The sequence below is a fragment of the Anguilla anguilla genome, chromosome 17, assembly GCF_013347855.1.
Source record: "Anguilla anguilla isolate fAngAng1 chromosome 17, fAngAng1.pri, whole genome shotgun sequence".
NCBI classification, from domain to species: domain Eukaryota; kingdom Metazoa; phylum Chordata; class Actinopteri; order Anguilliformes; family Anguillidae; genus Anguilla; species Anguilla anguilla.
In genome coordinates, this window is record NC_049217.1 from 9916952 (window position 1) to 9941836 (window position 24885).

At 44.0% G+C, this 24885-nt stretch overlaps 1 protein-coding gene across 4 annotated transcripts in view; it reads left to right on the plus strand.

The window, feature by feature from the left end:
• Positions 1 to 1119: 1119 nt before the first annotated feature.
• rbfox1 (RNA binding fox-1 homolog 1) overlaps positions 1120 to 24885 on the plus strand; it is a 403255-nt gene continuing 379489 nt past the window's right edge. The window contains exon 1 of one of the 4 annotated variants that reach the window (XM_035398366.1): positions 1120 to 1695. In XM_035398366.1, coding sequence (XP_035254257.1) covers positions 1630 to 1695 — 66 coding nt within the window. In that variant the 5' untranslated portion in view covers positions 1120 to 1629. The remainder of the gene's footprint in view (positions 1696 to 24885) is intronic. The other 3 variants (XM_035398363.1, XM_035398362.1, XM_035398364.1) reach the window with 3 other exon arrangements.

A 24885-nucleotide genomic window follows, 5' to 3' on the forward strand; every position in this document is an offset into this window, starting at 1 on the left:
GAATTTAGAATTGCCATGGATCAAAAATAGTGATTAAATTATTACGTATAAACTGCAGCATATAGAGAATCCTTGGAGTATTGAGTTCGGAGTACTGTTTGGTCTGTATGGTCTCTATACACCAGCAAGCAGGGTATTGCTTGCACAGATGGCTTCAGGGTAGCATAAATGGAGAGAAACACTGGATTGTTCTCTGCAGAGTCTATATTGTCTAAAAGAAAGAACACATGATACTGTAGAAAACCAACAGGAATCCATTTTATTTACTTCTTTACATTTAGGACAAGTAAAGACATTTGGTGTGACAACCTGGGGATTCAAGGTGGGCAGGGAATACAGAGAAGGTATTCTGTATCAGATGTAGTAGGGTGGTAAGATGGCCTGGGGGGGGGGAGAGCAGCAGTTCACATTTCCTTGGCATCCTATTCCATGTACTATACAAGTAAACAAACAAAGCCCAGTCCAGCTTAGCATGTGTAGTTTTACAGGAAAATGTCAAATGTGTAAATTACCATAGGTAAGGATATCTGATAAGCAAAATATATAAATGTGCAATTTTCCCCCAGTCACAGAAAAAAGGAGCTATAACTTAAGAAAAAAAATGTATACAAAATGTATATATATTCTTTCTTGGCTTAGGTACAGAGTTTAGAGACGAATCATTAATGCAGACAGATAAAATTCATTAAAAATCCATTAAAAACAAACATCTCAAGGACTGGTATAAACTGTAAAATTGAAGCAAAGTATTTCAAATAATATCAGTGCTACAGTAGTGGTTTTATAGTTCGTATGACTTATGTATGACACCCACCCACTTGTAAGTTTGAAGACTGTAGCCAGACTTTTTGAAGGGCATATTGACTGATGTAACTCGTTAATTCAGAGTAACATAATCTAGAGCAAAATAAAATGCCTCTCACGTCATATCTTTGTTATGTAAACCTATACCTAATTATATCAACACGGAAGTGCATATTTATTCCAAAACACTGTTTGAGAATATGTGTGTAAAGTGCTGGCGCTTCGTACTAATCGTTAAGTCAAAATGTCTTTGCAGGGTTTTTTCAACTCTTGTGCCCGTGCGCCCATGAGTTCCACGTGGCCAGACACCTGTGCAAGACACCATGGTGCACTGCACAAGCCTCACTGTCGCCGTCTCCCGCGGGTGGATGAGTACGTAGGCGTCCCGGCGACAACACGGTAGTGGGTTAATAACCCACATAAATACAAACGCGGGCAAAAAGACTTTTCAATGTCACAGAGGCAGCATAAACCAAGGATGAATTAATCAACTCCGGCACGGAGATACAGCAGCCCGGTACACACAGGCACAGCGCACGCGGTACAATTTCAAGATCCCCACGGGGGCCGTGTCTCTGCACCTTTGCTGCACCCTTGGGAAAAAAGACCGAAACAAGTCGCTCATGGGTTAAAGACTGAGGCTAAAAATACTGTACAATGGCAAATCATTTCAGTAACGCGCAGGGCTATTTTGGTGGAAAAGCTTGCGAGTTTGTTGAGCCGACAAGGGAAGACCGAGTAGATTTTCGCACAAGCGCAGAGCCCTCCTGCACAACCGTGAAAGAGGAATACATGCTAACGACACGGAGGTAGATCGTGGTCAAAATGAACGGAGGTCACGAGCTGCACGTACAAGGGAAGAGTAACCTGTCCACTGGAGAGACAAAAACTGTGAGTACAAACCGACTCAATCTCATTGATTACTATAAGGTTTCAAATGGTGTTCGGTGTCACATTCTGCAGGTGCCAACATTCTGCGAATGCATACAAATATCTCAACGTAAACTAAAGGGCTTTGGTCATGATTGCGCACGCGTACGTTTTGTTTTCTTAAGGATGATGCGTTTCCTGGCCAAAAGTACCTGTTAAACCATCAGGGCTAGGCATGTCTTTTTCTAAAATATAAGGCGTTTTTTTGTGAGCAGTGGGTGTGTTGTTATCTTTTCACAATGTAAACTCTTTTTAACAACCTGTTAACTTTTTGGTGTTCAGTAGGGAGTATCGCTGTCGGCTGGTACTTGTCTTTGAGAAATAAGTATGTAACGCGAAATGGATCATTTTGTGAGGAAAACAATTGAGTAAAAATTCTTCCTAAACACACACGAAGTTTAATATGATCTTTCTTTTATTTGCGTTTTTGAAAAACGTATTTTATATTTAAACACATTTTTTGTTGATATCTATAATGGATAACAGATGTTGATTTACCAATGCTGACATATATGAGCTAAAATTGTATTTTTAAACGAATTGCTCCATAAATACTGCACTAACAGTCCATAACTTTATCAATAATGCATCCTTCTTGCAATTGTTGTTGCCCAAGGTGCATGCGTAGTAGAAATCAAAACAATCAATAGCAAGTAAAACCAAGCATGTTTTTATTGACAATTACTGACCAGAGTGCTGCTTGTGACTAGAGCTGTGGAACGGTTGTTGTGCAGTGGAGTCCCAACAGTGGCATCCATTTGAAAGAGTTTGAATTTGAATTTGTTACACAATGCAATCAAGACTAGCATTAAACTGTCTACTAATATTCCAGTCTTGCTGTTCTCTGTCTTCAACCCTGCTCCTGGAGAGCCTCAGGGTCTTTCATAGTTACTCAACGCTTGATTGATTTAGCAGTTGGTTACATGGCTCATGGTATGTGTAGGTTGCTGATTGTCAATTGTAAATAAAAACTAGTATACCCTTCAGCACTTTAGGACCAGGGGGTGATGACCTCTGCATTAGACTTTTCCAGAAAGTTTTTAGTTCACCTCGGTGCTTGTGTTTCAGTAGATCTTTATTGTTCCTGGAAGGAAATTTGTGTGCAGCAATAAAACCCCATTTTGTACAGGTACAAAAACTTCAAAGTTTAGAGCTTAGAAAATAGATTGTAAGGAGTGAAATTAGTCCATATGCAAAGAGTGAAATTTAGTCAGGTAATTGGCACATTGTGGCAGAAAGGTTAAAAAAGTGCAAAGAGGGCAAGGATTAGGCCTGAGCCATTTTAGCATTTACAGCTTCAGCGGGCTAATGGTTAAATGGTCTGATCTGGGGGACATTAACAGGGGTGTTGCATGTCAACAGGCTGAAGGAAACAGGTTGGATTCTCGGTATAGCGATTGAGCTGTGTCATCTCGGGTGATGGCTGTATTACCTCAGATGTGGTTGCCATAGAATTCATAAGACGATGGTAGGACATCCCTGTCACTGTGCATAAATGTTCACTACTTCATGCAATTTGCTTTATGATTTCAGTATCAGATTACAAAATGGATTCACTTAAGAAGCTATAAGAGGCAGTCAGGTCTGTAGTATTGCCACCAAAGGATTTATTTTGCTGCACCTCAGAGTGGACTGAGTTTACTTGTTCCTCCCATTGCTGTTCATTGTCTGTTTTTGTCCCCAGATATGGGAGCAGGTGATTTCAATATTTTTGCTGGCTGTAGTGGTGTGAGCAGACATTACCTCATGTCTCTGGAAATGAAAGACCACATCCTTGGTTTTGCTGACATTAATCTGAAAAAACAGCAGCAGTTCAAGCTTTTCTTGACTTAGTCATTCTTTACTTCCTTAAGTCAGTTTTTTATGTAGTGTGTATTCACCCTTCTCTATTTGCGGTATTTAAACCAGTCTGAAATTACACCAATATAGGTAGCTACTAGGTGCAATATTGTTTTATATTGAACATATATTGTTATTGGGTAAATTTGGATGAAAACTGAGCTGGTGTAAATTGGCCAAAAACAACCTTCACCTCCCCAAGGTCACAAAAGATGGATTCAGATGACGTGCTTGGGCAAGACATTGCCGTCTAACAAGCTCCGATAGGCTCGTCTACCACCTGACTGCTGCTGCTGCTGCTGAGGTCTGGCGAAGGGGTTCTTTTCTGGATTTTTGGCTTCGCCGGTGCCTGTTTCCATGCTGAAAGGGTCCTGCTTCGCTCCGCTTCCAGTCTTTTGTGAATGTCTTTTAATTGCGCTGGGATCATGAGACGAGGAAAAGGGATCTATTTTTAATCCGGGAGGGCCGCGACGCAGCAGCGCTGCTTTCAGACTGAAACCCTGCTAGCGCGGTGCGCCGTGTGCTGGCTTTTAACGCCGAATTAAAATCACGTCCGCTCTGGATATCACTCTCTTTTTTTTGTTGCTTTGTGTGTATTTCCAAATTTGAAGTCACCTCTTTTGTGTTTCTTGAGTTACTGCTGTGCTGCCCACTCCCTCTCACCAGGAGCACTGCTGGTGAAGCATCCCTCTGATGCACTGTATGAGCCAGTGACTATTTTACACCCTATAGCCCACACGGTACTACAGGAGAGCCAGCGACTATTTTACACTCTATAGTACACACGGTACTTCAGGAGAGCAAGTGACTATTTAACACCCTATAGTCCACATTGTACTACAGGAGAGACAGTGACTGTTACACCCTACAAGCTGAATACTACTACAGGAGAGACAGTGACCATTTTATATCCTACAGGCCACACAGTACTACAGGAGAGATGGTGACTGTTATTGGCATTACTTTCCAGCCACTCTGCACAAATAGAAATATGATTAGCCCACTGAGCTAAAGACCAAGGTATTCCAGCCAAGGGCAGGCATTTTTTCTAAATGTTGTAATTTATTACTGTATTAATGAGCAATAAACCATAATTGGCTGATTGATTGCTGGCCTTACATAATGGTACTATAGTGAGCCGAGCTGTTGCCCTGTTCCACTTATGTCTGCATTTAAGCTGAACACTTGCTGACAGCTACACTTGGATGCTCTGCTCGTAACAGAAGCAGAGGAATCGGTGAGTTTATGGGACCTGGGGAGACTCCAGCTACCATCACTCTCAATTAGGAAGCACAGAAAACACCCCCATTGGTCCTCCCCGCCCTCCGTTTCATCCCTGTCTTCTCCAGAGCCGAAGATCGGCACTGAGGGAGATAAATACGGAGATCCTGCTTCCTTCCTGCAAAGTCTCTTCATTCGATAGGTTTTCACTGAAGTGGACAGAGGAGGGACGGGGTGCTTAGTTGTGCGGATCTGCCTGTGTATCAGTGCAGCTGGTGCTTTTAAAAAACTCCTTGGAGACGGGCTCCAGATATCTCTGAAATAGAACTTGATCCAATGGCAGGCAAAAGGACAGAATTTCCTGTGCCGCTTGTGTCCGCCTGCTCTCTGTCTTTCTCTCTTTGTGTCTCTTCCTCTCTCTCACGCTTACAAACTCACACACACACACACATTCACACTCACACACACACACACTCACACTCACACACATACCTACACACACACCCTCTCACACACACACACACACACACACACACGTCTGTGCTGCAGTCGGCCCCGTTCAGCGAGGACACGCCCAGGGTGACATTCCACAGGTGATGAGCGGAACATCAAATTGATGAGACAGTAGTGCACTTTTATTATTGGCCAGCCATTGGCCAAACAAGATCATAAAATGCCCTAAATACCTGGCCGTATATCTGTGTGAGAGAGATAGCTGTAGCTGAAAAAATGAAGATGGCGTCTTGGGATGCTCCCTGAGACTGCTCTGCAGGGTGACAGGATATTGTCCACGGCCCGGCGCAAAAAAGACGCGAGTCAGACGGCCACATTGAGTCCGCCGCCGAGGACGACGGAGTGCGAGGATACGGCCGGCGGGCGTAGCGCGGCGCTCTTGAGCTGTCATGGCGTGAAGCGCGGGGGCGAAACGCCTTCCGGAAGGTAAACGCTGCCCGACGGCCCCGCTCCCCGACGACAGAAATCCATCCGTCAATCAAACGTGCTCTGAAGCGACCGGTTTTTTGTTTCGGTGTTTTAACGGAATAAAACGGGAAGCCGGGGGAAATGTAAGCAAAGGTCAGTTGTCATATCGTATCCTGTTACAGCTTTAGTGAGGCAACACTAAACCTCGACAGCTTGCTGGTAACCCACCGTGTGTACAACATGTTCAGTATCGAGTAGAACTGTTGTTATTGACACCTTCAAGTAAATTGCTATTTAATGCAAAAGTTGCATCCTTGTTGCTAAACAGTTGCTAAGGGCATGGGCTTGCATGTTAACTAACCTTATAGACCACTGAAATCCATGACCAAGGTATGACTTTGAGTTCCATTTCTTAACTTTCTGTTAGTGTTTTTTACACTAAAGATGGTGATTATAACACCACATATGAGTGACTTGCAATGGTAGGACCATGTTAGTACAAAGATTATATTAAAACAATCATCTCCAACTCCAATCCTGCCGAGCTGCGCTGTCTGCAGTTTTTGGGTTTTCAAGGAGCAGCCAATTTAGGCCTTGGAAACAAGGTGTGTCCTGTCATAAGCCGAACAGTTGCTTGAATTAAGCGCTGAAGTATTAAAACACCGAAAATCAGGTGAGTCTGTGGCCCTCCAGGACTGAACTTTACATTTCAGAACATGCTGATGCTTTTATATAGCTGGATATTTTAAGGAGCTCTTCAGGTTAGGCTTTCTGCTTTCCTGCATTGCTGCCATAGCCATGGTCAGGGTGCAATAGCAGGGTCATGCCTGGGAATCAGCCTATGGCACTAGGCTCATAGGCCTGGCTGCTGTAGCCACCACTAATCTTCAGAAGACATGTCAATACTTAAATCTGGTGCTGGGGGTCCAGTATTGCTGACTTTCATTCTTCCCTTCTCATACATGACTTAACTAGCCCTGGGACACCAAGTGAGTGGGACCTCTATTCATTGTTCTATGTCAAATTCAATGAGCTGGAGTACAAAACAACGGACATTGTGCCACTCTGCTTTATTTTTTTTGGCATCCTGATAAAAGCAGAGAGGCTTTATGCACTAAGGGGAGGTGCCAGTGTAGTTACTGTAGATTGTGTGTCTCTAGCTGGTTGGTACTTGGTGCGTTGCTGTATTGATGGACCTATTCAGTGTGGCCCAAGGGTTTCAGGGCAGACTGTCGGCTGAGTATAGTTTTTCTTTTACAATACAGTAAACATAAGGATGAAAGTTAAATGTACAAAGACAAGGAACCGCATTCACCACAGTACCGTTAGATTCTTTCATTTTTAGTGACAATAATGTATTTTGCACGTGTTTCGTCAGTGTTATGAGAGTAAACTGACATCAACAGAAATTGTGGATGGACTAAAAAAAAAAAGCTAAATTGTGCTATTCTTTATGGAAATGGGAAATGTACACCACAGTAGCCTCATCAATATTGTGGCAAACAGACCAAAACTGTGACAACATCTTGCCCTTTGTTACAGCAGAAGCACACAATCTCTGCTTCTCTTTCGTGGCACAGATTACTGTTGCTTCGGTCTCTGCCGCACACCTGTGTTGACAGGAAATTAAATGGCTTTGACTTTGAGCGCAAAGTTGCCCTTCCCCGTGAGGTCACGGGACACTGAGGGAACTACCTCCGAGGCCGACTCACGCTCGCGCCGTTATTTCAGGAAAATCCATATCGCCGCTGCTATTTCAGGGAGACCTTCAGGGGACATCATAAATAGACAATGCTATAGAGCGGCATCGAGTGGGCACCACAGATTAGAATTACCTCTTCCTGAAAGCACCCAGACCGTGAAAGACGAGATGTGACGGCCCAAATAAAGTTGATTTTACTAAAACACATTTTTAAACTAAATCTTGTTTAATATAATGTAATAATAACGCTGCTTTTCTTTCCCCTGAAAATGTGCTTCTGTGTCTTTTTCGGAGATAGCCTACAATTGTGTTTCTGTACGATGCCGACAATATGTAAATTATTGAATGAGATTTCGAAATACTACAACCCGGTGGTTATATTGTGTTGCTTTTTGCCTTTTTTATGCCGAAGTTGCGACAGTCCGTAAGCTACTGTAGGCTACGTCTGTTTTACAACCGATCAAAAATTCATCGCCTCTGTGGTGTACGCGCCACACGAATGCCCCATTTGGAAGAAGCGGGGAGATTTACGGAGAGAAATAAATAACTCCGCCTGCCTGACGTTTCATCTAATTTCAACCGCCATTGTGCCCTCGACACAGGCGATGTGCGAACGAGCGCGAGAGTGCGGAGACACTCACACGCACACTGGCAGCAGGTGTTGTTCAGGCCACAGCGGCTTGAAAATTGAGAAATTTATTTCGACGCGCTGTGGGGAGTCATTCTCATTTCTTTCTTTCTTTTTTTTTCGCCAGAGGACATGGTTTGCATGGTGATGAATCTAGGACGGGGTACACAACAAGCCAGATCCGTTTCATGATTTTGTGCCAATTTGCATTATTAAATATTTAATCCAATCTTTTACTTTATATGACATTAAAAAAAAAAATTCGGAGTTATATTTGAAGACTGCACATGTACCATATGGTCCGATATAGGAGTAAGCCAGCATATGCCATAAAAAGCTCAATGTTGGTATTTTAAATGTTTATATACAAGTAACCCTCTGTATCATATACACATACTGGTTAATGTAATATGTTATGTAAAAGAGGCTGTATCATCTTGAAATGCATTGCCTTGCGTTTTTACAATGTAGTATTGCTTATTTGCGTTAATGCGTTACTGCATTACATTGCATAGAAGACATATTAACTCAAAATAAAGTTTTAAAAAACGTAGGCCTATTGTCTCCGTTGTGATGACATCACATTTGTTAACTGTTCAACTGCAATTCATACCAGGACATCACAATCCACAGTCCACTAATTTGAATCTACATATGAACCAGTGAAGAAATTATACTTAAAGTTATACTACAAAACAATTACTTGTAGGAAATGTAAATTACTGTCTGTGTAAATGGGTTGATACCGTGTAGTTAAACTTGAACGTGGGCTCTTTCAAACATGATATAACAGTGTCATCTAGTGGCAGGATAAAATATTTCCGAGGTTATAATGTGCTTCAGTGAAGGTTTTTTTTCCAGTAGTGGTGGAAATTATTACCAGAAAAAAGCAGAACTAATTAAACCAATTTAAAAAAAATTTTTTTTAAAAAGGATATTCTGTTCTGTTATGTCACTGTGATATTTCCCTTAACAGGTGACCTTTTCCTCCATAATATCTGGTTTGATAGTGTGAGTGGGTGCACAAAGTCAAATGACCAAAGTTTAGAGAATTACAGTAGTGATAACCAGTTATCCTGTAATGATGCAGTCTAGAGCACAGCAAAATGATTTATAAAGCTGATATGTTAATAGCACAGCATTCTAGCCTTTATAATAAAGTTTTCTGCACATTCTGTGTTTTACATCAAAACCACAGATGTGGGTCAAGACGGTAGCTTGAGAATGATCCTGCGTCTAGACTGTGGATTTTATAAGACAGATAGGAGAAGGCTCAGAGGTGTTAGCTGTGCACTGAGATAAAGGCACACATAATTGCCCCAGGTTTGCGTGCTAGATGAAGATTTACTGACATTATGTATGGCCTACCACAGCTTTGCCTGCCCAATTTCTGTTTTGTATGTTTGATGACAAAACATCGTGCCAAAAGCTACAAGGAGTGGACACCAAAGTAAATAAATGAAACATCGGACAAATATATTAATAATGTTGTTTTTCCACAAAACTCAAAACAAAATATATTTAAATGTGTCTGAATGTCCACGGGCTGTCAGACAAATGAATAATTAATGCATAAAAAAGAGCTTCTGTCTAAAATGCACTTTGGGGAAGTTGTTTTCATATCCAGCACTTTTAACCCGCACATGCATTCACTGGAGCCTAAACAGCGGAAAATAACGCGCTGGATCCTGAGAGCAGCCTGCCTCTGCATGCCAGTGATAAAATGCGGTTGCTTGTCAGGCGCTGAAGTGCGTTCCTCTCCAGTAGTGCGGGTTAATTAAATATTTCTTTATTTACTGCCGCTGCCTCGGCTGGTTCGAGTGGCTGGACTCCGTGGCAGCTTTCTTCAAGTCAAATACTACAGCTTCTGTGGTATTTCTCAGGCTAAGTCAAGAAACTGAATTTAAGCACCTGTGTACACACAGGCTATCTTCCTTGGACGTAACAAAGCCCAGCATTTCGTTATGGTCAGTGGCCGTAGTGATGCCCGATCCTAGAGACCTGCAATTGCCAGAACATTCTATTTTTCTTTTCTCATCTCATCTCAATAGTCTGCTGTACTTTATTTATAGCCATTTGTGGAAGCAGTCACAGAGCAGCACAAATCTGTCACAGGCAGGTGATATAAGCAGGAAAATAACTTAAAAGTAGAATCTTGGTGACAAAAATCCTTATTTCAAAATTTTGGTAGCCCATCTATGTGAATACCTGTGGCTTAAATATGGCTTAAATGCCTATTTCTTTTATGAATTTGTGGATGCATGATGTTAGACAGCACACTTACAGAAAAAGTACACCCTAAGTATGAAATTATGGAGTAATGAAATGTCAGTTATGAGACGTAATATTTAATGTTTTCAAGTGAAAACATTCTGTCTCTATTTAAATGGTCGGGTCTTACATCTCTTACATGTAATGTTGTCTCGCATGCATTTTTCACTGCTAGTTTCTGTGAATGGCCCTCACAGGTACTTTGGCACAATGATGAAAGTTTGAATAATGAAAGCATGAATATATGATGAGAATCCAGACTGAGATAATTTATGTTGTTGTTTTAATCACCCCAAGGTGTTAAATCAAGAGAACCGTTACTGCAAATTAATGAAATCATACAGCAATTTGTTCCATCTGACTGTAAGATTAATTCAGTCGTAATGGTGGCAGGTCATAATTATGAATTTGTCATGAGATCTGATGTATTGAATTGGAAATGGAAATATTACTGGGATATTATAGGTCCTAACAGAAGTGTAATGAAGAGGGGAAAAACGGACTCCAATGCAGTTGTGCTGTGTCGTGTGGTAAAATTCTCAATTTAAGAGCAGGAAATCATGCATTATCATTATTGTCATAGCAATGCTCTATCTACCGAACTCCCTCTATTTTTGAAGCGTGCAGACTCCAAACAGCTGTCTCGATTTATGCCCTTAAGAAAACGTGGAAAGCGATTAGCTGAATTTAATTAAAACCCCGCTCCCGTTACCCGAGTGATTTCGCCGGCTGGGTCGCCGGGACGAGTTCGCCTTTTTGTTTTCCATTTGTGATGATGAATTTGGCTGCTAAAAATCAATCAATCACCGTGAAGGTTACGAGCCGTGCGCCTTTCCCTCGTCGCCTCTGAGGTAGCGAAAGACAAAGCTTTCAGTACGGATTTGCAATCTCTGGTGTGCCATTCCGACAAATTAGAGAGATCTTCACAACCGCACTTAGCCTGCTCCTACATGCAACTGTCTAGACGCTAACAACAATACGCTTCCTGTACAAAATAGAGAGTCAAATTTTTTAATGCAGTTTGGATCAAAAGTAACAATCATTTTAAGGAAGCACCTTTTCAGGCAAGTACTGTGGGCCTACTTCTCTGATGTCTTAGTCCCAATGCTCGCCACTGGGCGACATTATTAATAGTGAGCTCATCTTAGTTAAGAGCCTGCAAGAGCGAAGCCTTTTCCCCCTATTTTGCTGAGCAAAAGCTGCATGAAAGTTTGAATCGCATTGCTGCCAATCTTAGCCTCGTGTGAAGAGTCCGTGGGCCTTTGTCGTGGAGTGAACTGTTTCACATCATTAGAATGAACCTAGAGGAAGTTTCAGTCCCCTTTCACCAGATATAACGTCCATCAGTCCCACTGCTTACAGTACCTAAACCAGTGGGTCAAAGGGTCACAGGCCGTGACTGTGGGGTCCGACCTGAAAAAACAAAAAACGCCTGCATACTTTACAAGCCCACTGATTCATTTTAAATGTGAAATGCAGCAGACAATTAACTGATATGTTAATATGCAGTGAAATCTGATAAATATGTTATATTTATAACTATAATAATAATAATAATAAGAAGAAGAAGAAGATGAAGAAGAAGAAGAATGTATTTTTGGACCCATTTCAATTAACTCAATATTGCCTTCAGGAAAACAGGATAGAAGTAATAATGTATTGAAACCTGAGCAATTTTAGATAGCAAGATTTTTTATAATAGCAAGATGGATTTGTCAGCATCTTCTATTTTCGAGGAGGACCTGGCTTACACTGTATTTGAAGTTTGTTTTTGTATATTGTATTTTAAGTCTGTTTTTGTATATTTGAGGTTTTGCACATATAGGACTTTATTTTATTAGGGCAGCATGAATGCCTGTAAAATGGCCATTTCCTCATGCAGTGAATCTTTGGACACTTTCATTCCCTCTCCTCCCCCCCCCCCCCCCCCCCCCCCCCCCCGCCCGTTCCTGTAAATTTTTCTGGATGACCTGTCTGTTCCCAACTTCATTCCCCCTTCATTACCATTTATCAGTTTTTTCTTTGTTTCTCGTGATCACATTTTTTATTGATTCAGGTCTGAATAAGACCAGACCCAGGGGAGTACAGTGAAACGTGAATAGAGGTGGAGGCAAAAATAAGAACAGAAAGTTCCGGATCATCTGTATGTATGTGGACAGACAGTGCAATCAGTGTTGCTGTTTTCGTCACAGTCACCGTTAGCCTGTTAAAACCCGACAGGCAGCCCGCTCTCAGGTCCTGACAGGAAACCTCCACGTTCTGCTTCTCTGGGAGAGGCCTTTGGCCCTCTCTGCCCACGGCTCTCTCTGAAAAACCTATTAGGCCCACCCCAAATTAAACATGTTAGTTTTCCATGAGTAGACAAATTATAATAAAAATAACAAATGGCCCAAGCACTTTGTGGGAAGGTCATTTTAGCGGTGGGGCCAGCCAAGGTCACTGGAAATGGGGGGGTAGGGGGAGGGGGGGGGGGGGGTGGGCGTAATGCGAGTGATATGGCTGTTGCACAAAAACACCAGTTCCATTATGGTCTCATTTTCGGAGGTGACAGGAGGGCAGATTCTTCACGCTGACCACACACACACCGCTTCATATTCCTAATGGTGAAAGGTCTATCTCCCTACTGTCGAAGCGAAATTATTCTGTTCAATCCAATTTGATGCATCTTCTGAATATTAATTAAGGGGCATGACCAAGTAAGTATCTGTGGTAATTGATGTTTTGTCCTATATAATAGAAATGAAATCACCTGGCTGTAACCAACTGGGGAAAATTACTGAAAATGACTGACCCTTATGGACAGATGGGGCCCTAGGCCATCACCAACATCGCGTATGCCTAGACCCGGTTCTGGGTACAGGTAGTAAACCAATACCAAAACCAAAATGTTCAGAGTTCAGTATTAGGGGAGCCGAGGTGTAATTTTAATAGGTCCTTTTAATTTAAATAGGTCCACCACTCTGTGGTGGAATACGGGCAGTGAAAACAACCGAAAACATTGGAAATCGTAAGCTAAAGTCATAAAGAATGTAAACTGTGTGTGTGTGTGGATTTCAGACAAACTGAAATCTATTAACCAATGAAAGTGCTGGAAGGACACATGGGTACATTGGAAGCGGATATGCAGGCATCTTCTGACTGTCCAGCGCAATTTAAACACAAGATTTAAGGAGGACTTCAATGTATGTTTCATTGCATATGAGCTACCGTGAAGGTACCATTGTTTTTATTTCATTATGGCTGCTTGGAAATCTGCTCCAGGCAGACTTAGACCTTGGTGGACATTATGGATCCACATAACAAGTCTCTCTGCAGAACAAAGGCCTCAGGAGCTGCCACTTCTTTTGATCTGGACCATCAAAATTAAGCCGCTTGTCTCAAACATATTCTCTTGTTGACAAGTTTAGGTATCTTCATACGTAACAATGAATATTTATTTTTCTTCCGGTCTGCCGAGCGCATTTGCAAGTTACCGTTTCTTCCTTATATTTTTTCTCCTTGGCTGTATAATGAGGTTTTAAATACCGCGTTTGTGTACGTTTGAACATGGGTGAAGAGCTGGCAGAGGACCGAGGGGTGTGATATTATTATTGGTGGATGGCGTCCGGATAGCTCATCCTGTTAATGCATCCAGTGCATGGATGGGTTCCACAGCCTGCCATTGAATCTGATACAGCACGTCGCACGCCAGTCAAAGAGCTTGCCGGGTCACGTCGAAGGGAAAACTGACTGATAAGGTTACGGAGCACATATCGATGAGCATTTAATATGAACATTAACGTAGCGCTACTCATCACATCCTACGAGAGCCGGCTGCTTTGTACTTGAGGCTGGTTGCTGGTTATTTAATTTACACTTACAAGCCAAGTTTTATACACACAGGCCATTATGAACGCTTTGTAAGATCCACTTCGAGTGGAAGTGCTGTTTCATATCCTTAAATCCGAACGTTGGCCTTTTGCGCCCGTCTGCTCGGAGAGCGCCCCTCGCAGCGTTATGAAAGTGATTATCGCGTGACCCCGCCGCGCTCGAGGGGGCCCCGGAGATTGCCATTCTGCGCGGCGGCTTCGCTCGGCCCTTGATTAATTTCCGCGTGATTAATTATGCAGCGCGTCGAGATCCCCGCGCGGGCACGCGGATCTTTTCCGTTCGGTGCCAGAGATTGATGGCAGGTGCCGCGTTCCGGCAGGTGCCGTTCCCGGACCTGGTCCAACCCTCCCGGTTTGGCCCTAAATGTTAAACAATTATTAAAGTTTTCAGGTGCTGACAAACGTGGCATTGATGTCATGCTTTGATGGCCCTGTGAGTCACTCTGGATGAGAAAGAATGTCAGCTAAATAAATGAATACATACATGTAATCATTGTGAACTGGGCAGTGACTGAAGTAAGGAGAAATGGGGGAAAGAGGGGGTGGGGGGTTGGGGTGGGACGGCATAATCCTCCCTTGAAGTGAAAATAGACCATAATGTGGTTTGATTGAAATTTCTGAGCTGCAACCTGAGCCAATGGGATTGTGGCAGTTTCATGGGTTCCAATTACCCAGCATGCAACGGGGCTGCTGCAGTCCATGACTGTGGAGATGAAGTCTGTTGCTTGGTTCTATTTCTAAATGAAAAGTCCTATGAGACATTGTTATGCCATGGTTTTTATTTGTTTATTTGGCTGCACCTATTATCCAGGCCACTATAAAACAAAGACACAACTAGTAATACCAATTGCATTTATTTTATTGATGTTACTGAGCAGCACAGGGCTGGACAGTTAAACATCATTTTTCCTATAAATATTGAACACAGTTTTTGTTATTTTTATCCATAAGACTGCAATCCATAGACTAAAATCCATAGAATGGTAAAGTGAGACCATCTCTCATTTGCTTCCTGTTAGAAAAGTGCTTAATTCGTTATTTGCACTGAATGTGCCTGAGGCTTCTGCTCACAGTGGAGCAGTGTGCTGGGGAGTTGCTGCCTCTCTGGCTCCAGACTCTCCCTTTTTGAAGGGGCAGTTCACTGCTCTTGGTGTCCAGGGGTGTGGTTTTCATGGTGTAGCCAGTTATTTATCAACTCATAGGGACCGGCCACAGTGAGCACTGGTGCAGACAGCCCAGTGAGCCTTCCCTAAGGTCTGCTTCTCCATACCGGGAAAAGGTTCCTTGGCCAGACACGCCATCTGGGGGTCTCAAATGCAAATTCGAAATGTAAATTTAGTAAAGGAAGGGAACCTGTTCTATAACAGCGCTTCATAATTAACAACGGGGAGTTCTGGAAGATTCCTTGGAACTTTGCGTTAAATAAGAGTGAGGGAGAGCGAGACCTTTGGGGTCAGCGATAGCATGGAGTTAATTAGGAGGAGCTGCTGTTAATTGGACCTGTGTGGTTAATTTGGCCCTCTGGCCAGGCAGCCGGCTGGGTGGCTGTTTTTAATCCCATGTCGCCCAGAGCCCAGGCTTCATTATTTGAAGTGGGAAGGAAAAAAAGTTGATTAAATGACCTGCTCTGAATCATCTGTCCCTAATTAGGCGGTGGAGGGCCACGGAGGTGCGTGACGGCTCGGTGCGGGAGACGCGATTTCGGTGAGCGCCGTTCCTCGTTTTGAATGTTGCGAAGCGCCGCAGTTTGTTTCCGGAGACGTCGTTATCGCCGCTCTCCAAAACCCTCTCAGACGAACAGGGATTTCAGCAGCGGCAGCGCGGTGGAGAACGCTCATTTTCTGAGAAGCATAACTTCTGTTAATAAGGCTGTTTCCCCCCCTCCCCCCCCCCCAACAGTGGACAGAACTCCTGGCTGATTATAGAACTGTTCCTTACCTACCTCTTAAGCCTGTTATCCTCGAGTTTTGGGGCGCCCGGTTTGTTTGTTTTTGCGTTCGCCGCGGCAGGCAAGCGCACGCTCTCCTCTGAAACGGGCCCACAGTCCCCCCCCCGGTTGAGCTCACACAGACGTGAGTTTGAGGAGGACCCTCCGCTTGTGCGGGCAGACTGTGGATCGGAGCAGGCACCGGTACTCAGGCACTGACGTCCTGTCACCTGAACACCCTTTCCTGGGCGATGGTACGGCCACGTGATCGCACTGCCCCGTGGGAACCAGCCACACAGTATAACAGTGCGCTGACAGGCTGAGTCACCCAGCAGGGCCCAGCCACAAGCTCATTACCGCGGTGTTTCTTCTGCCCTCATTTAAAATGATAGTTTTGTTTTTCTTCTGTTTACTTTTTTTCAAAGAAATAAAACTGTCATGCCTCCAATATTTCCATCTAAATGTGCGTTCTGTGGATTGCCTGTAAAAAAAAGGGGGGGGGGGGCGAGGGGTGCATTAGCTTCTTTAAAACAATGCTGCATATTCCAGAATCTGAAACGATTTTGTCAGCCTTCGCTAGTTTTCAGCACCACCAGCAGGTGGCAGTGTTGGGTTTTGACGCGTCACACTTAAAGTCCCCTTCACACCTCCTCACTCTTTGCCCCCCCAACCCCTAACCCCCCCCACCCCCCCCCCCCCACCTCAACTCATCCATTTGCTCTCTCAACCTCAGTGTGCTGGGGTTGAGCTGTCAAAGGCCATTTCATTTAAATGAAAAATGTCCCACGTTAACCCACCCCCACTGACATTTCCCAGGATGCACGGGGGCGGGTACCCGCTGAGCCGCTGTCCTGACGGAGGTTTTCCCCAAAGCCTTTCGACAGAGCTGGCCTTTCTCTGACATCCCTGCTCGTGGCCCTGGGGATCTGGGGATGGATTACTGCTACAAAGAAAGAAAAAAAACTTTAAAGACAAGATTTGGAATCGGAAGGATGTGGAGTAGCGGTTAGGGACCCTGGGGGCTTGCAGCCGTAGGACTGTGTGGTTTGGGGCTCCCCACCCCCTCCCCTCCCCCCCTGCTGTTCCACCCCTCCAGGATGGAGGACGGTACTTACCCTGAACTGCATTGCAGTCGCCTGCCTGCTTAAATGAATTTTCTGAAGGCTGTGCGCTGCCTGACCCAGATTAAATGGTGTCTGGTAAAAGCAGAGAGAAATTATCTAATGATGAAGGCAGTTTCTTTCCCTTCATCCTCCTCCCCCACCCCGGACGCAGATGTCATCAGCTGGTTACGTTCGCAGCTCAACCCCTGCAGTGAAGCCCCGCCCCTGCCCTGGGGGGGGTGCGTCCCGCTGGGACTGTCGTTCGGCTGCTCCGCCCCTCTGTGATGCGGTAAAAGGTCGAACGCAGACGTGCATCGGTCCGGCGGCGCGTGAGGAGGGGGCGGGGGCGGCACGCGGAGCGCCGAGCCTCGCCGGCAGAGCGGCACGTAGCTTCCGCCGAAATTTAATTTACGTTTGAAAAACCGCCACTGTGTGGCGCCACTGTTCTGGGGTGTTATTAGCCCGAGGGAAAGCGATGGGTTGGGTGTACTTGAGTTTGTAAATATGCCTTGTGAGCGTTGGCAGAAGCCTCAGTCAGTCTGTTGACTTGGTGTGCTTTGTGTGGTACACTGCATCCAACACTACGCTTTTCCTGAGGTCACTGTGAAAGATTATGTGGACTTTTGCCCGGATGACATTAGAAAAGCACGTTGGGTGGCGATTATGAATAAACCTAATGATAATAACCTGCTCTTCAACCAGTCATTGATGTCCCAAATGGTCTTGCTGATATGTTGCATTGTTCTTGCGTATTTATAAATGTATAAATGACAGCGGTCGTATATGTGACACCCTGTTTTTCGATCTGAGATGTGTATAATTGTACGACCGCTGATTGGAGGTTCGCATTACCGGTCTCTTCAGATGCAGCATATGAGCGTTGAGTAGATGCTCTTACCCAGAGTGACTTGCACAGCATACATCGTTATACATGCCATCATCTTTATATTGCTGGATATTTACTTCAAATCCGGTTAAGTGCTTATGTTTATGGGTACATTGGCAATACACCCCCCCCCCCCCCCCAGGGAGTCAATCCTGCAACCTCTGAGTCACGATTTTCAAGCCCAGTCACCTAATCATGACTCAGCACTGCCGGGCCCCATTGTGCCGCAGTTTTGCAGCGCTGTGGGGATTCATGCGGATTCCCGTGCAGCCATGCTAGCCAGAACTATACGCAACGAGGCCTGAACTGCGATGCATGACCCTGCGCATGCAGCGGGGCTACTTGGCAGGTGAGCCGAGCTGTGCCTGAGAGGTATCCTTTGATTCGTCTTTTGTACGCAAGCCATGTATGATGCTCAGCCGAAGCCATCTGTCCTCTCCTCAGGATGAGAAAAATATGTTCACAAATGGAGAACGCTTTCCAAAAATCTATTATAATCCAGTATATATTATATTGACTTCCGTCAATATGGTGGTGGAGGTGTGGGTTTCCTCGCATGCGGCACAAAGGTATAAACTGCATAAAGAAGCGAGTCGGGCAGCCTTTTCACATGTGAAATGCACTTTGTTCACGTGCACCTGGGAGGCACCTTCCGGCAGCTTCTGTTTCCCACTCGGGGAGCAAGGTTACACGGTGGAACCTGCGGCCAGCACAAGCCATCAGGAGGGCAGGGGGGCTTGTTTGTGTTTGTCTTCCATAATGGAGGAAAAATTTTAAAGAGGGACACCATCTGCTGGAGTATTATTAATTCCCCCCCCCCCCCCCCCCCCCCCCCCCCCCATCTCTTCTCGGTCGATCGTATTTTTTTCAACAGTTCCTTGCGTTTTGTTTTCTCCCGTTTCGAAAGGGCCTGTATTATTATTGTAGGGCCAGTCCCGCGTGGGTTTGGGAGGGCGGGGGCTGGCTGGCGTGCGCCGTGCCCTGAGCCGCGCGCTGCTAGCCGCTCCCTCCTGTCGCCCCGCGGTCCGCCGGCTCAGCCGTGCGCTCGCCGCGTTAGAGCTGAGCGCCGCACGAGGAGCCGCTGCGGGCAGGCTGCGGCTGGCCCAATCACCAGCCTCGGCCTCGCCCCGATATCACAAGGACATTCCCGCCCGTTTAACCCCCCCCCCAACCCCCCCACTCCCGCCGCATGGCACAGCTAGCCAGAAAATTGCTGCTGTGGATCACCCAGGTGGGGCTGCACGTGAGTCATTGCCAAGTCACACCCCCTTCACTGTAAATTACTTAAAAACCATACATGTATCACTGTAGACAGTGTCCCCTATGTGTAATGCAGTTAATGCACCTCCTGCTGTGTGAGTTGAAGAAGGTGTTTGGCTATTTCAGTAGTAGTCATCACTAGGCCATTTAATGTTAGTTTTGTAATTACGTATAGTCTGCATATATCTGAATGTGTGCCTTAAGACTCATTTTAAAATGAACCTATCGAGTACACCTTCCAAACGGTTTACGGGCCTATGACCTTGTTGTAGTGGCCTTTTCTGCCCACAAGAGGGCGACAGTAAGAGAATGCATGCGCCTTCTGCGGTATATAGATTCCACAGATCGCCCCTGTGTCCGAGATTACGAATCCAGCTAATGAAAATATTGTCACATACTGTCATCAGTTTGCCTGACACATGCATTTGCCTGAGAGAGAGAGAGTGAGAGTGAGAGAGAGAGAGAGAGAGAGAGAGAGAGAATGGGGCGGGGGGGGGGGGGGGGGTTCAAAAAGTGACTGCTAATGATGTTGCTTGGGGCCATAACAAAAAGCAAAACTCATAATGTCACCCTAATTAGTTACATTACAGAGTCGCAACAAGAGCGCTTTGCTCTCCCAAGGCGACGTGCCACTTTTAATCAATTAAAATCCCTTTCTTTTCCCACCCACTCTCTTTCACTAATTTGTTCACAGGCCTATGTTTTTGTCCAAACTGGTAAAAAAAGTTTTTAAAATTATATATATATATATATATATATATATATATATAGTGACCCTTCATATTTCGATATCCTTGTGTGCCGTACGTCTTGCAGCACCCCTGACAGAACAGTCACAGTTATTACATGACACTGTAGCTCACACTCTCATATTTTGCAACATATATATGTGCAGCCTGCAATACTACAAACCACTCCCACTATAAGATACGCTTACTGCAAGGAATGTAAGGCAGACCATTCTCATATATTGCACTGTAAAGAATTCATATTAAGCAACGGAAGCAACAGCACACAAACGTCAAGCTAGACGACTTTCTTCCGCACAAAGATAATAGCACAAGACACGATGTTGAACAAAGATGTTTCGACAAGTCTAGCGGGATCGTGTAGTCTTCACTGTCGTCAGATTGTCGTTTTACTGCCATACTGGTCTCATTACACATCTTTTCTCGAACAAGTAAATGGACCGCCATATGACTACTGCAAACGTAAGGGTACTTTGGGGCGAGTGAAAACTATCAAAAAGAGAAGAGTCGATCCTTTTTTTCAAATTAGGCGACGAGGGGCGCCGCTTGTTTACGGAAAAAAAAAACACATTTAGGCAATTTTATGCGCTGAAATTCATTTGTCTTAATGGAGTAAGTGGATCCCGCTGTCTGAAGTTACGTCTCTCCTGAATCATCACAGATAGGTCACCTTCAGAGTCCGTGGCAGCTGGTTATTCCTGGAACTCATACAATATGGAGCAGTTGGAAATGTAATATATGCCAATGTATTCCGTATTTGCATGCATCGCGGGGAAAAAAAGCTTGCTGCGTCCAAAATCCGCGTTGAGGCACGCGATTGATGAGACGTGACGTAGGTTGAAAGCACCGTAGGCTATGCACGCAGCGGGCTGTTGGAATTGATTTGGTAAACGCCTTCAACGTACTGCTCGGCCCAAATGCTTCCTTTTTTACTTTTCTAAAATGGATTTCATTGGTGACCTCAGCGTAGAACTGCAAATTGCTGAGCTTTTGTTGAGATGTAAATTGTGTCGTGGTCCAAACCCTTGGTGATTCTGCATTGATGGCCCAGCGTTTAAACTGTAACCTCTCACTAACGAAGGAGTAAAAATCGAAGTTTGTGGGTTTGAATCCCGGTTGGCGCAGTGCTTTTCCATCCCTGACAGAGCAGGCTACTTAAGCTGGATTGCTGTGGTATGTGTCAAAGGCAAGATGTATTTGTTACCCTTGATAAAAGTGCCTGCTTAGCAGATTCGTGTTGTAGTAACTTGCTCTATATATGTGTGTAAACCCTTTTCACCTGGAGGCACTTTTCATCACATTGTGGATGAAAAAGGAACTTAACAGTAATTGTAATGGTAATTAAGACATTCAAGCTTTTATATATAGTGATTTTTTTCTACTCAAAGAACTTTACAGCAGATACGCCGATAGCTCAGAATAAAAACGGCTACTGCGTATCAAATTTGAGGCCCATAAAATAAGGAGCAAAAACTATAAAACAACAAGTACAATCAATGAAACCAATACAAGGAGTGACATAATGAAATGTTATAAAAAGGCACAAGGAAGGTGAGAAGGAGGCTCACAAATTTTTGTAAAAGGAAAATTTACCAGACCTGGAGCAGGGCTAAGATGGCCCTGGGCTCCTACAATCAGTAACAGTGGACTTTCCCTGAGGGCTGAGATTTGGAAATATTGTCAGTATGGAATGAGTAATCTGCATTCATGAATGCTTTTTGTTCCTGTGGTAATTCAGAATTGTACCTACCAGCATTTGCAGCATTTGGCTGAAATAAAGAAATGTGTTTGAGTTTTGCAATTTGTCAACAGTCTTTGCTGGGCAGTTCTGGAAATGATGTATGAGGATGTCATGCTTTGGTAATGAAGCAGACGCGGGTGCGTTGTAAAGACTGCAGACACTTTACTTTGCGTAGAGTGTGCCTGGGTACTTTTTTTTAGCCATAGTTTGGTACCGGTTAATTTATTGTTCGTTTGGCACAGTAGGGCTTTGATTTAAAACTCTTGGGCACGGAGCCGTTGTAAGAAGCCGTACAGGTGAAGGGTTTAATCTTTCTAGCGGACCCATCTGGATAAGGAGGCAACATTGGGAAGCCTCAGAGGGCACATTTTCCGAAGGAGACCGCGAGAGGCGGTTTTGTATTCCGCTCGAGCAGATCTAACCTTCAGATAACGTACGCTTTCTTTATTTTCCTCCCCGCCGCTTGTACAAACAGTCGTCTTGTGTGTATTTTCTTTTTTGCATAATGTAGTTCCTGAAAATTGTCTCCCTGTCAGAAAGGTTTCCTGGAGCGTCTCGCCGTAAATTTGCCTCGTCGTCAGAAATATAATTGGCGTCTGAGCGAACGACGCAGTGCTCACACAAAATTAAAAAATGGGGGTTTGGTGGAGGGGGGGGGGGGGAGCGGGGGAGGAGGGGGGGTTGGGTCGAGATCATAAAACATTTACAATTTTTTGAACTGGCGCTCTCTGCAGATATTTTGTATGCGACTGGAGTGTGCTGAGCGCCGAAAAGGATGTTCGCCAAGTCTTATAAATACGCTTATGAAAGGAACATGAAAGATTCAGGCCCTGTCTCTGGATGTGATTTGATGTAAAATGATAGGACAAGGCACAATAAATCGCATTACAACGTTTGCTGCATTTCTTTTCCTTTTCTTCACCTCTCTCTATCTCTGTCCCTCTCTCTCCCCTCTCATACACCTCCCACCTCCCACCCCCCCCCCCCCCCCCCCTCCTCCTCCACTGACCTCTGGTCTTGGAAATGAAATAAAGTGGAATAAATGCATTTTCTGTCAAGACGGCTATAATTGCAGCTGACTGCTTTCAGAACCTGGGTAGTACGGAATCCCTCGGCGAGTGGGGAATATTGTAGATAAACGCGTGCTCACGGGGGGCCAGAGATCTCTGCGCTGCAAAGAAATGAGACAGCAATCATTGTATTAATGTCCAGATATCGTTATGCAGCCTGGGTGTACTTAAAGGAGTACCATGGTGATTTTCACACTTTATCGGTTTTATGTGCTATTTGCACAAGAGGCATTGAAGAAACACAATGAGCAAAGTATTAAATATGTCCGTTCTGTATTTTTGGAGAAATATGCGTTTTAAATTCATCGTCCTATTTTCAACCGGTTGAGAAAGTTGTCATTTTGCTACGTCACGAATACAGTAACCACTCCCATTTCCACGCCCCGTAAAGAAATCTGACAGGAAAACACCGTCCTGCTGTTCAGACAATGCAAATATTTGACTAACGTTAGGTTCACTTGAATTAGAGTGGCTTTAGATTATTTCTGGTTAAATTCATTTAGCTAGCTAGCTAACGTTAGCTAGCTAGGAGGTTCGCTTTCATAAGGCAATGTTATCGATAACGTTAGCTTGCTAGTTTTCTTTTATGAGGACGTTATAGTTGTGCTTTTATCTTAACTTGGCTAGCTAGACAGCAAAAATTATAATTGGATATAAGTCAACGTCCTTACCTTAGCTATCTATCGATACTTGATATACTACTAAGCTAGCTAGCTTGTGAAAATTCAGTCTCCCAAAAATAGCGCTTATCATGGGGCTAGCTATGGTAACGGGGCACGGTCTGTCAATCATAGCTAACTGACAGTTCTCATTACCACGCCCAGACGGTTCGGGTGAATTTTAATCGTGGGAAATTTAGGCTTAGAAAAATATGTTTTAAAGTACATTGAAATGACTGAAGAATAAAAAAATTATGCACATTTGTTTTGTTGTTGCCTGAAGACAACTGGGAAGTGTCACATTCAACCACCATGGTACTCCTTTAATGCTCATGGGAGGTCAGTGACATGTACATGGAGGTTTTTTTTTTTTTTTTGTTTTAGCTGTTGCTACAGAACAGCGTTTGTGCTTTGCCTTCATCAACATGAGGGAACAAAGAATAAGCATGCCACGTGCCTAAATGCTGCAGCATTTTCAAAAAAATTTAATGGACATCTTCCTGTAATTAATAACAGGAATTTACCAATAGGGAGAAATGTTCTTTATGTATTTATATATTCATTTATTTTCTTTATTTAGCAGATCCAGTATGCCTAATGTAGCTAACATTACAGATTACTTTTAAAAGATCACAGCAGAACAAGAACAGCCAGAACACAGGTACAGGGCAGCCAAAATCTAAGCAAATAAGAAAGTAAGTACCAACACTGGACCATGCCAAACAAACTGAAAGTACTTGTATGGATTATTGGGAATTATTGGACTTTGTGTATGGATTATTTGGAATATGTGTTCGTGTTTGTCTCTTAAATTCATGCAATTCAGCCAAACATTTTATTATGTGTTCCAAAGTTACAAAATGGCATCCTGCATGGACATACCTGTAGGGAATCACAGTGGCTTCTACTGCACAGTGGAGGAGTGCTGTTGTAGCATCACAGATAGCCCCAGTTAAAGCGCCCAATCCTCAACATTTCCTGTGCCTGCTGTGTTTCTTTTCTTCCATAGCAGGGGTAAGGAGAACACTATCCGTCCTGCTTTACCTTAAACTGGCATTGGGCCTTCATTTGCTTCTGATGATAATTGTACAATCTGGGCACACCAGCAGGTCACCAGGAGTGTAACTCTGCTGTCCACTGCACTTGCAGCTTCCCTTTTCCTGCAGCTATTAAATCGGATCCTTCTTCAATTAATTTATAAAATTATAAACTTAATTTATTCATTTGGTTCCTGTGTTAACAGTAGTAAGCAAGCACTTCTTGTTATATTGTTATTGGTTTGAATTAACCCTTTTTTTCCCGTTT